This window comes from Lytechinus variegatus, chromosome 2 (genome assembly GCF_018143015.1).
Source record: "Lytechinus variegatus isolate NC3 chromosome 2, Lvar_3.0, whole genome shotgun sequence".
Taxonomy (NCBI): domain Eukaryota; kingdom Metazoa; phylum Echinodermata; class Echinoidea; order Temnopleuroida; family Toxopneustidae; genus Lytechinus; species Lytechinus variegatus.
In genome coordinates this window covers 4741224-4759030 of record NC_054741.1, presented here as the reverse complement: position 1 = coordinate 4759030, position 17807 = coordinate 4741224, and the positions used below count along the sequence as shown (strand labels likewise).

The window sequence follows — 17807 nt, the reverse complement described above, 5'->3', positions numbered from 1 at the left end:
TTTCAAATTTCAAAACTACATGTAAACAATGATTCATTTAAAACTAAAAAAATAACTATTTGTATTTATATAACTTCAAAATTGAACATGTCTGTTTTCCAATACATGTGTATGGAATAATTCTTGGCAGGGGCTAAAAAAAAGAAGAGGGTGAGGTTTCCTGTTATAAAATCGTATCAATGAATTACCAATATGTCTCTTTACATTACGTATGGTTCGATGAAATGTGTATGCATTTACTATTTATTTGCATTGTACAGGAGCATGTTTTATACGCACAGACCAGTTGGATGGGGAAACTGACTGGAAACTTAGACTAGCAGTACCGAGCTGTCAAAGGTTAAACAAAGATGAGGTAAGAAGTGTGACTATAACCAAGTCTTTTCTCTTTATTTTTCTTTTTTTTTGCTATGGCACATGCTCTACTCACCATCGCTCTGGCATCAAGTGGATCAAATCTATCAAACCAAGTTTCAAATTTCAAGTTACATAATGTATTTCTCTTCTATTAAATGTTCCTGATCAGAGCAAGTTTGACATTATTTGTGAAGAATATGCAGTTAGACTATTATTTTGTGGATTACATCATGAAATTACAATCCTGACTCATTATGCTGCAAAAAAGCCTGGCATTTGCCAAATTGCCCAGCTGGTTCCTGGATGAAAGCACATTCGGCCTCTTGCTCAGGACCATTCATGACACTAGACGTTGCATACTAATGAAACATTGACCCCAAAGTGTGAATGCTCCATACTCCATGGTCAAGGGATGCCAGTTTTCAGGCAAAAGCCTGAATTCAGGCTCTGGAAATATATTTTCAGGCCATAGTTTTAGCATTTTGTGTACAAAATATTGTATTCTAGGTGATTTTCAGGCCCTCTGATCAATTCCAACTGGCATCCCTAATGGTCACATTCCATGCTCAAGAAAGAGTTTTTGCTTGGCTTAATAGAAATTGGGTTCTTTGAATCTAGATAGAATTGACATTTCATTCAATGATATTTCATATTTAATCCTTTTTTAGGATCTGCTGAGCTATAATGGCAATGTATACGCAGAGAAGCCTCAGAAAGATATCCACAGTTTTGTGGGAACATTTACGGTGCTAGAAGAAGGTGTTTCAACGCAAGATGCTCTGGGTATTGAGAATACATTATGGGCAAACACCGTTGTTGCGTCAGGTGAGTTTAGTGGTATGATAATGGTGATGGTAATGATGATGGTTCTTTACGATGATGATGATGGTGTGTGTGTATTTGACTTTGTCAGACATGTATCAATCAGATATGATTATTTATGTCTGGGACCGACCTTTAACGTCACCATCCGAAAGACGTGACCAGGGCTCGAACCTTGAACCTCTGCATCAATTTGTAACTTCCCCACACAGCTTGGATTACAGGCGCACACCATAACGCCCAGTTATGGTGATGACTTTGCTGACGACAATGATGATGATGGTGATATTACAGATGATGATGGTGATGATGATTACAATGATAGTGATTTTGGTGATGATGGCAATGATGGTGATGGTAGTGATGATGATGACGGAAATGATGAAAAAAGGAAATCATATTATGATTAGTTTGAAGATACCACTCTAAAGCAAAGTTGAGAAATTATAGCATAAGAATTTATATCCCTGATGAAATGATGATACTTTTCAAATCTGAAACCAAAATATGAGTAATTGCTTTGAGAGGGGTGAAAGAGGGGTGAGTACGTAGTAATCCTCAATCAAGATTTTTAAACACTTGTCTTCAGCACTATTTGGGATTCAACCGAAAAATAAACATTTAGAATATTGCTCTTTGTTATTATGAAAAGGCAGGCGCTCTCAAAATAAAATTTATTTCTTCATTATATTTTTCAAGGGGGGGGGGGTTGAAAAGTAGTCATGAGGTAATTATGATTGAATTTAATTGCATTTTGAAATAGTGATATTTGCAGTCTTTGTCATCTGAGGAAAAATAATGATTTCCTGAGTAGGGGCTAGTTTTCTTCCTTCTGTCCATGATTAACATTAGATGGAACCTGTTATCAGTATGCATGGGCTTTTCCCAATTCATGCAGGCTTCCTTTGGACAATCTTGGTAGGATATGTCCTCTCTGTGTACATGTGTCTTTGTTGCCCCCTTCTCTCATATTTGCATGAAGTGAATGAATCGAGCACATTTTGAAATACATGTATTTCAATCCTCTGTCTCCTATACTTGTTACAGGTAGGGCACTGGGAGTTGTCATCTACACTGGAACAGAGACGAGGGCTGTCATGAATACGTCCAGTCCTAGGGTCAAGTATGGTATCACTGACCTTGAGGTCAACAACCAGACAAAAGTGCTCTTCCTCCTGACCTTGGCACTGGCCGTCACCATGATCATCTTGAAGGTATTGCATCTTCCGTTTCCTGCTCATTTTTTTTCCTTCAGTGTAATTAATCATAATATTCTGCTTTTATAGCTTTCTACATAGATCTAGTGCTTTTTAAATACTTTAGAACAATATCTTTAAGTGTATACAGTGTTTGTTGAGATTATTTTAAGTAATTCAATTTAAACAATGGATGATCAATGTAATCGGTGAAACAAGCTCTCTCTAAATACCATGTATTATCCACCATAGGGGAATGGTAATCTTGTTAAAAATTCAGTGATTCATTAAGTACATGTGTGTATAATGTATATTGATGGCTTTTGCATCGCAATAGAAAGCTGTGCTTTGCAAATGCATATTATCATCATAGATACATTTAAGCAATTGATTCATGAACTTCATGGCATTTCTTTGCTTCTTCTTTCTGTTTCCACAGGGATTCCAAGGTCCATGGCTGAGATACTTCATCAGATATGTGCTTTTATTTTCTTCTATTATTCCTCTCAGGTAAAGTAGAGAAAAATGTATTCACAGTCCTATACTATTAGTAGGGATAGAGGAAGTCTTATCCTCATCAGTAACACTGGACTGTCTTTTACCTGGTTTACTGTTTAATGTAGTTTTGCAAAAGTGGGCTAGATCTATCCACTGCTGGGAGGGCTCTCAGAAATGGATATATATGTAGTTCAGAGCAAACATGTTTGACTGAAAGATAGCATGAAGATATTAGTGAACTGAAAATTAGCAAATGCAATTACCTTAGTAGATAGATAGCCCAAGGTTAAGAATGATTCGTGTTAAAGGATAGTCTGGTGCGTAGAGCGTAAAAATGTGTTTTACCTTTTGATATTGTTCTTTGTGTTATGGAAGAATGCTGTTCACACACTATTGCACAATTAGTGAATTATTTTATTCTTTTTATCTGTAGAGTAAAAGTTAATCTATTTGTTGAGCAATATACATATACTTTTTCTTTCATTCCCTAATGCACTATTGGACGATTTATAAATTATCATAAGCACAGTGGAATTCTTGTAAATTCATCACTTCACCCATCCCCCCCCCATATTGTGTCACATGTGCACTTGTGTTCTAGAACTTGCAGTTTAATACCTGATAAGAATTTAAGTAGTCCCATAACAACAAATTGTATTTTCAGGTGCATACCGGTAATTCATTCTGGCCATTAGAATGTATGGCAGGGGGGTGTGAGAAGTTTGTAGTTGGACATTTTGCTTTGAAGCTGATGTGGTTTGAAGTAGTGCATGCTTGTCTTTTGGCCGTCCAGATTAGCAGAATGTGGTATACTGTAAATTCTGTATACCTGTATTTCTTAAGGGTCCATTTTTTCTACAATCATAAGTTGAAAAATATAAACATTTTGCAGTACAAAGTTAGTGAAAATAAAATTATTTTCTGCCTTGTGACATTGTAGATAATATTTATGTTAGTTATGCAAGCATGGTATTAGAATTGAAATTTTGAGGCAAGGGTGAAAGCTCTCTTTTTTCTTTTTCTGTTGAACAGTTTACGAGTAAACCTTGACATGGCGAAGATCGTCTACTCCTTTGTCATCATGAGGGATTCTGACATTCCTGGTACCGTAGTTAGATCAACGACCATTCCTGAAGAGCTGGGGCGGATCACATACCTTCTGTCTGATAAGACTGGAACACTCACACAGAATGAGATGGTGAGATTGCCGGAATCCTTCCTGACAAAGTGCAATGATTGAGATTATATTTTCTTTGCAGCATTGGACAATACTTGCTCTTTTGAATTAATATATTAGTTTAAAAGATGACAATGGGCCACCCATGAAGTCGATTAACGGTTGCTTCAATATCACAAATATCACCTTTTAGTGAGAGAGAAGTCACCTTTTAGTGAGGGAGAAGAGATTTTGGCAATTCCATAAAATAATCCACATTTTTGTCTGCCGACTGCATTTTTTTTTCCTTTTGAATTCCTTCCATGAACTGCTAAAGCCATGATAATTTGATAGCATAATCACTCTAGAGGATTCCTACAAATAGGACGTTGGATGTACAAACTTTCATCTCACCTTGTAACAAGTTACACTGAGATGAATCTAGTAATGTTTTTTTTCCTTCGTACAGGTCTTCAAGAAATTGCATCTAGGTACAGTATCCTTTGGCAATGACAGTCTGGATGATATCAAGACACACCTACTCTCTGCGTACTCTCAGAGTAACCATGCAGGATCGTCAAAGACCACACCCGCACGCAAATCAACGGTCAGGCGGACCGTCGTCACCAGGGTGTTTGAGTCGGTTAGGGCGCTGGCGTTGTGTCATAATGTGACACCGGTTGAGGAAGAGGATGCTGAAAGGTTGGTGATCAATGATGGAGATCAGGAGGCTCGAATCGTCTATCAAGCATCAAGTCCAGATGAGGTACATCTTGATGATTGCTGTTTATTGTTGTACAATGCATACTTAGCTTCTACGCGATCAAATAGGAGGCTGAATGTTACACATTAGTACCGTTGCACACAAGACGTACCATCCAAAATGTACCATTGCACGGCTTTATAAGGTGACGTCACAATATGATTTCATTGAAGAAGGTGACAATGCGTGTACAGCCCGCTGGCTAAATGCGCAATGCTGTCCAAAACCATTATGTGCGCTTGTGGGCCCGGCTTGTGGGATTTTGCTTTTCGCTTTCAATATTTTTACTCCCTTTTCATAGATTACTGGAGGGAAATATAACTCTTGTTTTTTCATATTTTCGCTAGATTCGGAGCCGTTGTACAACACAAATAGCGAATATTCTTATTCTTGCAATGGTGCGAGATTTTGCATTCGGTGAAAGAAAGAAACGCTCTATTCAACTCGGCTAACGTCTTGTTGAATAGAGCATCTTTCATTCACCTCATGCGAAATCTCGCACCATTGCTATTTGTATACTGTTAGGTTATCTGAAGTAGATAAATGAATAAATAGAACAGACTGTGAGAAAATATGTGTGAACTATTTATCAGAGGATAGACAGGAAATCAAGAGTAGTTTTAGTTTGCCCCAACAAAAATAATTATTAACTGTCAGTCAGTTTTAAGATAGGTATTTGACAATGATGATGGCAATGATGGCGTTGATGATGATATCGATGATGGCGATGATGATGGCATGATGATGATAATGCTATGATCATGTGACTAATGATGGTACTACTGATGATGATGGTGATGATGCTGATTGTAATGATGGTGCTACTGATGATGATGATGTTGATGTTACCAATGATGATCGTACTACTGATGATGATGATAATGATGTCATTGATGATGATAATTATAATGATGGCGCTACTATGATGATGATGATGATGGTGATGTTGTCATTAATGATGATAATGGTGGTGGTGTTGTCATTGATGATGATGGTGCTACTGATGATGATGGTGAGGATGATGAAAACCCAAGAAAATACTAATTAGGATAATTTGTTTGATTATCAATAGGTTGCTTTGGTAACCTGGACAGAAACTGTGAACCTAACCCTTGTGAGACGAGACCTCAACTCCATGCTCCTTCGGAACCCTACAGGAGATTTGGATGAGTATACCATCCTTCAGATCTTTCCTTTCACCTCAGAGACCAAGAGAATGGGGATCATCGTCAAGGTAAGTTAGGAATCATTTTTCCAGATATTGAAGGTTAATATCTCATGGTTACTTCTTATACTTGCAATATTTTTTTCCTTTTTTCCCTGGTCTAATTTCATAAATAATTGTTACAAGTTGACTTTTGGCCAATCAAATCAGATCATTTGAGTAGCTTTAAACTGTTATTGCAAATTTGTTATTATAAAGTTTTATGAAACAGGCCCCTTTTCTAGTTTTATTTTTCTCTTCCTCCAGTAATCCCACGCACTCCCTCACCCAGTTTATCTTTGCCTTTCTCTCTCTCTCTCTCTTTCTGTGTCTCTGTCTCTCAGTTTCCCTTCACATTGACTTTACCTCACCTGCTTGTGCACTTTATTTTTTTATCACTTCCATTTACTATTTAAGTAATCTCAAAACATCTTTCCCTATTCATTTCTTCATCCTCACATCCAGTACAATTTCAAATTATACTTACCGGTATCTTATTATATTTCCAATGTAGGAGGAGAAATCCGGTCACATTTTCTTTACCTCACCTGCTTGTGCACTTTATTTTTTTTATCACTTCCTTTTACTATCTAAATAATCTCAAAACATCAAATTTTCTATTGAAGATTGCCCTGTATTTTTCCCTATTCATTTCTTCATCCTCACATCCAGTACAATTTCAAATTATACTTACCGGTATCTTCTTATTATATTTCCAATGTAGGAGGAGAAATCTGGTCAGATCATATTCTTCATGAAAGGAGCTGACACGGTGATGAGCTCCATAGTGCAATACAATGACTGGCTGGAAGAAGAGGTGAGTGAATCTCTTTTCCACTTACTTTCTCAATATTTGTTATATACATGATTGCAACTGCCTCTATTTTGTATTCTCTTTTTTTTGTCTTAGCTCTTTCTACCTTTCAATTCATAGAGATAATATATATATGATACCATATTTTATACGCCAGGGCGATAGGTATCACTCTCGGTGTCTGTACATCCATTAACTTTTCCTTGTAAACACAAAAACTTCAGGCTTAACCTAGGCTCATATGATTTGGTGTGTATGGTACTAGCATGGATCCCAGGAAGCCTTTCGATTTTGAGGTCTAAAGGTCAAGGTTTAAGGTCACAGGGGCATGCTTTCATCTTACCCTTCTGAAGTCCTTGTAAACGTGATAAATTTAGTTTAATTTAACCTAGGTTAATGTATGGTGATTTTTGTCTCACCTGCGAAGCAAAGTGAGACTATAGGTGCCGCTTTTCCGACGGCGGCGTCAACATCAAATCTTAACCTGAGGTTAAGTTTTTGAAATGTCATCATAACTTAGAAAATATATGGACCTAGTTCATGAAACTTGGATATAAGGTAAATCAAGTATCACTGAACATCCTGCATGAGTTTCACGTCACATGACCAAGGTCAAAGGTCATTTAGGGTCAATGAACTTTGGCCGAATTGGGGATATCTGTTGAATTCCCATCTTAACTTTGAAAGTTTATGGATCTGATTCATGAAACTTGGACATAATAGTAATCAAGCATCACTGAAAATTTTGTGCAAGTTTCAGGTCTCATGATTAAGGTCAAAGGTCATTTAGGGTCAATGAACTTTGGTCGAATCGGGGGTATCTGTTGAATTACCATCATAACTTTGAAAGTTTATTGGTCTAGTTCATTAAACTTGGACATTAGAGTAATCAAGTATCACTGAACATCCTGTGCGCGTTTCAGGTCACATGACCAAGGTCAAAGGTCAATGAACTTTGGCCGAATTGGGTATATCTGTTGAATTGCCATCATAACTTTAAAAGTTTATGGATCTGATTCATGAAACTTGTACATAAGAGTAATCAAGTATCACTGAACATCCTGTTCGAGTTTCAGGTCACATGATCAAAGTCAAAGGTCATGTAAGGTCAATGAACTTTGGCCATGTTGGGGTTTTTTGTTGAATAACCATCATATCTCTGTAATTTTATTGGTCTAGTTCATAAAAAGTGGACATAAGAGTAACCATGTATCACTGAACATCTTGTGCGAGTTAGAGTAGTATTCAAATTCAGCACTGCTGCTATATTGAACCGCATGATGCAGGTGAGACGGCCAGAGGCATTCCACTTGTTGTTATTTATGTTTGTAGTATTGTTGTAAATATTGATTTTGCTGATTATTTTACAGAGTGGTAACATGGCAAGAGAAGGATTGAGAACTCTTGTGGTAGGAAAGAGGGTCCTTACAGAAGAACAGTATGCAGATTTTGAGGTAAAACCCTGCATTCACTATACTTACAACTTATCTTATTGAAAGTGTTCTATGATGTATATATAACGTCAAATTAACCTGTAATATGTATTTGTCATGAATCATGATATCCCTAATTATAAAACGTGAAGTTTTCAGACGTGTTCTGATTAAAGCTACATGAAAGATAATAGCCTCTTGCAGCTGTGCTCTTGTATACAAACATTTTTAACCTGATTAGAGTAGGGTCAGATGTTTGATGAATGTGAGATGCAGATGGAGATGTATCAAGTTCTGTTTTTTTTATTTGATATTTGGGGGCTAGGTGCTATTTTGCCCTCAAAATGCTCAAAATAACCCTAGAAATTTGAATAAGGAGCCCTGAAAAATCCCAGTTCATTGCAATATATAGCGTATCCAATGATGCAGATTTATGCTCTGGTTTGCAAAAAGTAGCCCCCCTAAAATGAAAAACTATTTTTTTTTTAACAATCGAGTCATGAAAATCTTGTTGGAATGCTCCCCAGGGAGGAAAGTGCATACATTGTGTGCAGGCATGCAAGGATCTATTGACTGGGGTAATAAGAATTACCATGTAAAGCGCTTTATTGAAACACAAAGTATTAAGCGCTATATAAATGCAACTATTACTATTAATACTCAATAAACAGATCATGTACTTTAATGGGTTGGAGACAAAATCTAACATCTCTCAAATCTGCGCCTAAACATCTTACAAAATCATTTTTCTCTCTTGTTCAGAATCGATACACCCAGGCCAAGCTGAGTGTAACGGAGAGAGCATCGAAGGTAGCGGCAGTAGTGGAGAGTATAGAGAGAGACCTTGAGCTCCTGTGTCTTACAGGTGTGGAAGATAAATTACAACAAGATGTTCGCCCAACGCTAGAGATGCTTAGGAATGCTGGTATTAAGGTAAGATATGATATGACTATCACCTATTGAACCTGTCTATTAAAACCACCCAGGAGAGACAGAATTTGTATAGAGAAAATGAGCTCCTCCGTGTGTGTTCTGTTGGTAGAGCGTCCATCTCATAACCGGTAGGTCAGGAGTTCAAACCCTGGACGCATCAGACCAAAAAGATGTTCAAAGTTGTGAGTTGCTGCTACCCTGTTTGGCATTCAACAATTTAAGGGATAAACATACACCGATTTGGCGCTGCACAGTGGCCGTCAGGCCCCACGATCATTTGGGCGAAAAGAATTTTTGGAGTATCTCCATTTCAGATTTCATTTTTAACAATAAAATATGGACTTTCATGTAGGGGTTATGGATGAAATACAGCAAGGTGTTAGCCAACGCTAAAGATCCTGAGGAATACTGATGTCTGGGTCCCATCTTACAAAGATTTTATATTGAATAAAATCAAACTCAACTTGCAGTCAATTGAAGTTTGTGAATTTAAAAGAAAGGAATTTTAGATCTATGTCAATTTTGTTGAATTAAAAATCTCAAATTATGCTTGATTTAAATCTGTGTAGATAAGAGATAGGAATTTGAGATATGTTAAAATTTGATTTGATTTTAATCTGTTATTATTGTTTGTAAGAACAGGCCCAGGTGAGATTTGACTTTGGCAAATAAAACGTGTTCAGTCAGTCGGCAAGCCCTGAAAAAGTAGCTTCTTTTATCCAAGTGATATTCATCACTATAGGGTTTTTGCATTATTAATGAGCTTGGTGCGAACCAAAACACCTCTTTTTATTCTGCCATTGCTGCTCTAAATATTAACCAAATTTCATGTTTTTGGTATCTTTGTAAAGAAGAAGAATCATTCTTTCAGGTCATGTGTTTGGAATTTTTAAAAAATGTTGTAATATAGGGAAAACTTTTGATATAAAACATGAAACAAAATGATTTTTTTCATGCAACAAATGTTGTTGTTTTCACACTTGATTTCTGTTTGAGCACAAATGATTTTTAGATCATAATAAAGCTGAAGATCTACGCTTTAATATGATATAATTTGTATAAGAAGATGTATCTTAGATGGGTCAGCAGCCAGCTTTTCATAGGCCAAGTACATTTAGCAGCTCAAAAACAAGAATACTGCACTCTGATTGGTCACAGAGACCACACACCCACGCAAATTCCAATGTTCCCCACACTGGGCCTCTGCAAGGTCACACTCACCATGTGGTAATCTCTTCAAATAACCCGCGCCTGTTGTTGTGAACACATTCAGCCAATCAGAACTCTGGATTTTATGTTACTCAGAAATTTTAGAAATCTCGTCTTGCATCTTGATGGAAAAAGCTGGCTGCTGACCCATCTAAAAGATGCCACATATCAAGAGTGACATTGTAAGAAAGTATAGAGTTTGAGCTTTCTGATGATATAAATAATGTTGGTACCTAAAACACAAAATGTTGCACAATTTGCAAGTGAAAACAGAGGAAGAAAATTCTGTTTGATGCATCTTTTCTGGTAAAAAATTCACTTATTTATCAAAATATTTTATTCAAAAGAAATAACCAATATGAAAGAGTAACATTTACTCTTCCCAATGGTACAAAAATAATCAATTTTACTCCAGGAGAAAGTGGTTAAATTCTTTGAGAAAGAAAGTCTCACAATTCACGAGATTTTGCAGGGACATGAATTCAGCCACGAGAGGACTTGGATAAATCTTGCCCATTTGCTCATTAACACAGGGGCTTGCCGACTGACTGTGTTCATCAAGGCCACTCAAATGAAACAGAGAATATAGAGACCTTTAGTTTTTGTGTTGCACAGGATAAACTACAATAATGCATTTGATATAATAATGATAATTTTTCCATGTTTTTCACCAGATTTGGATGTTAACGGGAGACAAGCTAGAGACGGCCTGCTGTATAGCCAAGAGTGCTAAGCTGGTGTCAACAAGACAAGCTCTGTTTGTCTTCAAGAAAGTCAGCAACCGTTCAGAAGCCCATTCAGAGCTAAACTCCTTCAGAAGAAAGAGTGATTGTGCCCTTGTTATCATGGGGGAGTCATTAGATGTAAGTCAGAGCTAGATTTATGGTGATATATCAGGAGTGTCATATTCGATTCATGTAGTAGTAGTAGGCTCCTTTCTTTACATCAGATCTAAAATTTTCCCTGAAAGAATGTTACATGCATCTTTTCATTTTTAATCCCAAAGTCATGAGCAAACTACTTGATCTCTTGCAAATCAATTTAAAACAAAAATAGTTGTAAATAGCATATGAACATTCCAACCTATAAAATCTCAGAAATTATTAGAGTGGTGTGAAATTCAAGTCTGTTTCAATCCTCTAGAAATTAAAGCAGATTCAATACCAAATCGTAATGGCATCATCATCTGCTGTGACTTGAAGAAGCTGATTTGGACTTTACTCTGACTGCAAGGCTTGAAGCAAAGCAGATTTATGATTTTACTATTCCTCGCATTATGCCAAACTTAGAAAGTAAGAATAATTTTGATTTTTTTAACTTTAATTTTTGTCATTTATATTTCTTTTATTGACATAGGTTTGCCTCAAGTTCTATGAACATGAATTCATTGAGCTTGCTTGCCAGTGCCCTGCAGTTGTAGTGTGTAGATGCTCACCAACCCAGAAAGCTGACATAGTCAACCTTCTCAAAACACATACAGGGAAGAGAACATGTGCAATAGGTAAGATGAATGGGGATGAATGGATGGAAACAAAGAATTTGGTGATGATGATGATGATATGATGATGATGATGAGGAGGAGGATGATAAGGATGATGATGATGATGATGCCGATGATGACGATGATGATGGTGATGATGATGATGACGATGATGATGACTGATGATGATGATGACGATGATGACGATGATGACGATGATGATGATGATGATAATGATAATGATGATGATGGTGATGGTGGTGATGATCATGGAAGTAGTTGAAATGGTGATAAGGATGTTGATGGTGGTGATGATGATATTGATGATGATGATGATGAAGAAGAAGAACTTGGTTATTTTGAATAAGGAGGTGTAATCATTGAATATGTATTCTTTACATAAATGTAAGGAAACAATTACTTTTCATAAGTTTTTTCTTCTTTTTTTCTTAGGTGATGGAGGAAATGATGTCAGCATGATTCAAGCAGCCAATGCTGGGGTTGGTCTAATTGGAAAGGTAAGTAATTCCACATTGTTTGATACCAGGGTCCATTTCATAAACAGATACAACTGTGTTACCCTTTGCCCGGTAAAATGCCAACTAGGATGATAACAAGGCTCAGCAGCCAAGAGCTATAAAGGATATCTTGGTATTTACAGATACAATCATCATCTAGTTTTGTCACTTTGAAAGGGGTTAGTGGGTATGCATCTCCATCGCCTTCATCTTCTAACTTCTTTAAATGGCAAAGATACCGTAAATGTGAATCTTTTTAAATGGGCCCCATAACATTCACAGACCAGCGTATCACTTACAAACAGTGTGTTCCAACTCTTAAATTAATGTATTATCACAATCAGTAACAAAAACAAAATATGATAACTGCCAGCCTTTGTACAAGAGATAATGTTTCCTTCTTGGTTTTCTTGCAGTCTGTTAACTCAGGAAATAGAAGGACCCTTTTCATAAAGCTTGTTATAATAAAAGAGGGAATTCTACCCTATAGAAAGGTTCACTTCTAAAATAATGCATCACACTGAATGTTTACGAGTTAATGCACGAAGAGTTAAGCAAATTACTACACATCTGCTGAAATAAATGAGTTTTGAGAGACGATTTGAAGATATGCTGTCAATTTCACAGAGTGTAAAAAGGAAGGAGTTTTTATGGATAGATTAAAACTCGTCATTTTTTTTTTCTTATTTGTTATTCTCTTATACTCTTCCTCTTACCAAGAGAGTTTTTTAATGTGATAATTTTCCCCTGACTCTATCTCATACTAGGAGGGAAAGCAAGCCTCCCTGGCCGCTGACTTCTCTCTGACTCAGTTCCGTTACCTAGGACGACTCCTCATGGTCCATGGTCGTAACAACTATAAGAGCTCCGCCTCTTTGAGTCACTTTGTGATGCATCGTGGGTTGATCATCTCTACCATGCAGGTCGTCTTCTCATCGCTCTTCTACTTCTCCTCTGTAGCTCTCTACCAGGGCGTGCTTTCTGTAGGGTAAGACATGGCCTCCAGAATTGCTTTAATCATATACCCAGTACTTAATTGAGTCATTCATTCACACTTGTTGCAGAAAATTTCAATCAGTTATATGTGCTTAAGCATTCATTGATTATAAACTATGAGCTCTTGGTTGACCATTGCCTATTGTTCTGAGAGTTGTTCATATTGCTCATATTGTTCGTTTTGCCAATGTTATTGCCAATATTGGCAATTAAAACTATTAAGTTTAGTATAGTGGTTCTGACTCCCACTGCTCCCTACACAGTGAGTGACTGGAATACTGCAAGTGTATAGAACCAAGGGTGTGAGAGTTCAGATTTTTATCTGATTTCAGATAATTTTTTTTTTATTTTCAGCTGAATTTCAGCTTATATTTGGCTTTCCTCTGTACAAAGAAGTATGGGAGCTCTTTCTATTTCAGACTTTTTCAATACTCTTCAGCTTTTTTCAGATCTTTTTATTTGTGACCACTCACACCCTGTATAGAACATACAATGTTAGTACCCTACTCATCAGCTGGGGAGAACTCTCCCGAGGAGTGGAGAAAGTGCAGCGTGAGTGTCTTGCACAACAACTGGCTAGAATACTCCCAAGGAGTGGAGAATGGGTATTCATTCAAAGCGGGCAAGGTTATTGGTATCTAATGACTGGTTAATGATGTTCTGTAAGTGTCTTATTCAATTGGATTATTATTATTTGTTTGTTTTCACCCTCAGGTATGTAACAGCATACACAATGTTCCCTGTTTTCCTGTTAGTAATAGACAAAGATGTAACACCAGAAACAGCCATCAAATACCCAGAGCTTTATAAAGACTTGCAGAAGGTAGGAACAACTTCAAAGGAACAAAATAGTTATGAATACTGAATTCTTTTATTCCTAAAGGCTTTACGTATGACTCCACCTTATTAAAGTAGACCTGGGTCCTGTTTTATAAAGAGTTACAACTGTTGTAACTTTGCCATTATGGCAACTACCATGGCAGCAGCCAATCAAAATAAAGAATACCATGGTAATTGCAGGTTGCAAGTCCTTTATGAAATGGGCCCCTGATGTAAGGGTTCCATGACAATTGCTCTGATGGAAAATCTGCAGGTTAAGTAAAACATAAAACCTCACCTCCAAAACTAAATAAACCCTTAATCTTATACATTACTCTGAGCCAAAAACTCTTTTACAGTTATACCTCTAATCCTATGCCCTCTGATATATAAAGACCAGAGCAAATGTCGTAGGAGCATGTGTTGTGTCACTGATAAAAGACCTGATTAAAAGCAGACTGGATTCAGTGATTGGGTATTAATACCAAAAAACAAAAACAAACGTAAATATGAGTGAGGCTTACTGAAAGCTCAGTGAGAACTTGTTCTGATTAATTTTGAGTGACCTTACACCAAACATGGGGGAGTTACATGCATGTAATATATAATATTCCTTGAATGCACCAAGCACTGAAAAAAAAGAGTCAAACTGAATCCGGGTATTATCATCACAATTATCTTGTAATCACTCTCCCTGTAGGGTCGGATGTTGTCCTGGAAGATGTTCTTTGTTTGGATCCTAATCAGCGTTTACCAGGGTGGTATCATCATGTACGGCGCCCTCTGGTTGTTCGAAGGAGAGTTCCTTCATATCATCTCCATCACGTTCACCGCCCTCATCATCACCGAGCTCCTCATGGTTGCGTTGACCATCAGGACGTGGCACTGGACGATGGTCATCGCAGAGATCCTCAGTATCGTCATCTACATCGCTTCCATGTTCATCTTCACAGGATACTTTGGTAAGTCTATTTGGTTTATACTCATGTAGTCTATAAGGAGTAATAATATTAATGTCTGATAAACTCTAATTCTCATTTAGTCTGTAGTCTAGATGGTCTAATTTTTTGTTGTCTTCTGATTATTTAACACGTTGTTAAATGATAATTTGATTTTTCAACGGTACAGCTAAACATTTGAACAAAAGGGTGTAGAGCTATTACAAGACCAAGTATACTCACTCAGTCACTGTAAGCATAGCCCCAACTTGTGGCAAAGATCTTACTCAGGAAACCCTTCTTTTCTTGTCTGTTTTTAATTCTCTCTCTATCTCTCTTTCTACAGATCGGGATTTCATTACCACCTTCACATTTTGGTGGAAAGTTGTGGTCATCACGCTTGTCAGCAATGTGCCTCTCTATATCCTCAAGTTCCTACGAAGACGCTTCAGCCCTCCCAGCTATTCCAAGCTATCAGAATAGGTACTTATCTCCTCACACCAAATACATGTATATAGTGCTATTTTTTATCCTCAACTTCGTACCGACGACTCGGCCTTCCCAGTCACTCCAAACCTGGAAAGCAGAGAATTTACAAACACCTTACCTAAGGAGTGGACTACATTCTCATTTTTGTCAAGTATCCTGTAGTCTGGACCTTGCTCCATCCCGACTGGTTACTGACACCAAATTCCATGGATGGGACTGCAATGTTGGATCACAGAAATATTCACCCCAATGAAAGCTTGCCTGTCCTTAAATCACATTGAGTTGAAAATCAAAGCATTTATGCATGTCAATGCTCCTGTAGTTATATTATATTTATGTTTGTACATTTTAAGTGAACTCCCAAACTTATTTCATCTGCAAGGTGCAATTTAGTTTGCTATTCAAGTGATTCATATGTTGTATGTGCATATAATGCTGTTAAAATGTCTCCCTTTGTCCTATTAAATAGAAAGCAAAAAAAGACTGTCTTTCAATTTATTTCAGTGTCCTTGAGTTTGGTAACCTATATAGATTTTCCTCCCAACCGTTCCCTTTCCAGCTATTCTGACTTTCTTTATCTTAATTCATAATTATATTGGTATTCAAAACAGTGCAATCTTCTCATAATATTCATTGGATACAAATATACAAGTTCATACACTTTGTGGATTGAAATTTTGCTTATCTGATATAGTAATATACAAACAGATTTATATATATTTTGACTAATGATGATATGCATGGTACATGTATATTCAAGGAAATTTGAATTAATGGTTGATTTCTATGAATTGGATGCCTCTAATATACCAAAGCTTGTTAAATAGTAATTGTCTTTTCTAAATTTAACGAATAGTTTTGAACCTAATTTGGACTCCAATATCAATTAACAGTGATCGACATGCTATTTCAAAGCAGATGTGTACATTTACTTGTGGACCAAAATGAATTGAAACCTTTGTGTGGAATAATGCTGAAGAAAGTGAATTTTTGTTTGTACTGTCATACACCAGTTTTTATACAACAATGATTTGTTTGGGTTTTTTTTTCTTAGGCTACAGGGTTCTTGATTATAAAAAGCATATTTTCTTCCAAGTTACTAGTTATAATTACACAAAATCTGTGAATCCTGCAGGAAAGGTCACAATGCCCAAAACAAAGCAGTTTTACCATTGGGACATTGGGTCTTCATGATTTTTGTTTGTTTCATTAAAAAGACATTATTCCTCTATAAAATTTAACAGTTAGTATGCAAAATATTATATGTAATTTAGGAATGTCATATGTGTCCTTGAGAATTTATTTTTTACTGGCTTAACTTGTGTTGACATCAATTTGTAAATACCAGGCGGATTGACATACTTAATTATACATCTCCATAAGGATGCATCACAAAGAGTTTAGTCTGATTGAAAGTCATGTGTATTAAAGTAAGAACAGATAATGTTATTTATTGCGCGATCGGATTGGAGATTAAGCGTTAGCGTACATCTCATTAGCATGACCTGACTAATGAGGTGATGTGTTATCTACTACATGCAACCGGCACATTAAGTTGATTTTGATTTTTTTTGGGGGGAGGATTTTTAGTCAGACATAAAGCTTTATGAAACATCCTCTTGATAAGGAGGTGTTTTGGTGAAGGGTTCATTGACCTTGACACTCTAACCAGAAGGCTAGGGTTCTAATCCTTGCTAGGCTTTGATGTCCATTTGCCTCACCCCACCTTGGAGTAGATGGTTTTTTGGTGAAGGGTTCATTGACCTTGGCACTCCAGCCAGAAGGCAAGGGTTCTAATCCTAGCTGGGCTTTGATGTCCATTTGCCTCGCCCCACCCGAGAGTAGATGGGTGGCTGGCTGGTCATTTGATGGGTTAGAGATATTAACAAAGTTTTTTGGATGAAAAGTACCTTTACTTGTGAGGATACTGTAGTTAAAGCTCGTCTTTAGCTTGACTAGCAGAATGAGTTGAAACTAATTAGATATAGACTAGTGTCAGCTTGTTCTTGAATATGAAGATAGGTATGCAAGACTATTCGTATGGTGTTCCATTAAGTTGTTTCTAAGTTGCACGCAACTTTACGCACAACTTTATGAACAACTGCTGACCCTGTCATGAGTGTTGGATTGGATTCCCAATCATTTTTATTCCAATAAACACAAGTTGAAATCTGGGGAGCGT

At 36.9% G+C, this 17807-nt stretch overlaps 1 protein-coding gene across 1 annotated transcript in view; it reads left to right on the top strand.

Moving 5' to 3' along the window:
* The window catches only part of LOC121407121 (probable phospholipid-transporting ATPase IIB), a 40209-nt gene extending 23433 nt beyond the window's left edge, over window positions 1-16776 (top strand). The window contains exons 7-23 of the mRNA XM_041598050.1: window positions 261-355; window positions 1026-1182; window positions 2227-2393; window positions 2815-2885; window positions 3906-4071; window positions 4499-4795; window positions 5865-6026; window positions 6721-6813; window positions 8181-8264; window positions 9006-9176; window positions 11060-11248; window positions 11742-11886; window positions 12319-12383; window positions 13151-13371; window positions 14094-14202; window positions 14899-15160; window positions 15483-16776. Coding sequence (XP_041453984.1) covers window positions 261-355; window positions 1026-1182; window positions 2227-2393; window positions 2815-2885; window positions 3906-4071; window positions 4499-4795; window positions 5865-6026; window positions 6721-6813; window positions 8181-8264; window positions 9006-9176; window positions 11060-11248; window positions 11742-11886; window positions 12319-12383; window positions 13151-13371; window positions 14094-14202; window positions 14899-15160; window positions 15483-15619 — 2591 coding nt within the window. The 3' untranslated portion in view covers window positions 15620-16776. The remainder of the gene's footprint in view (window positions 1-260; window positions 356-1025; window positions 1183-2226; window positions 2394-2814; window positions 2886-3905; window positions 4072-4498; window positions 4796-5864; window positions 6027-6720; window positions 6814-8180; window positions 8265-9005; window positions 9177-11059; window positions 11249-11741; window positions 11887-12318; window positions 12384-13150; window positions 13372-14093; window positions 14203-14898; window positions 15161-15482) is intronic.
* The last annotated feature ends 1031 nt before the right edge of the window (window positions 16777-17807 follow it).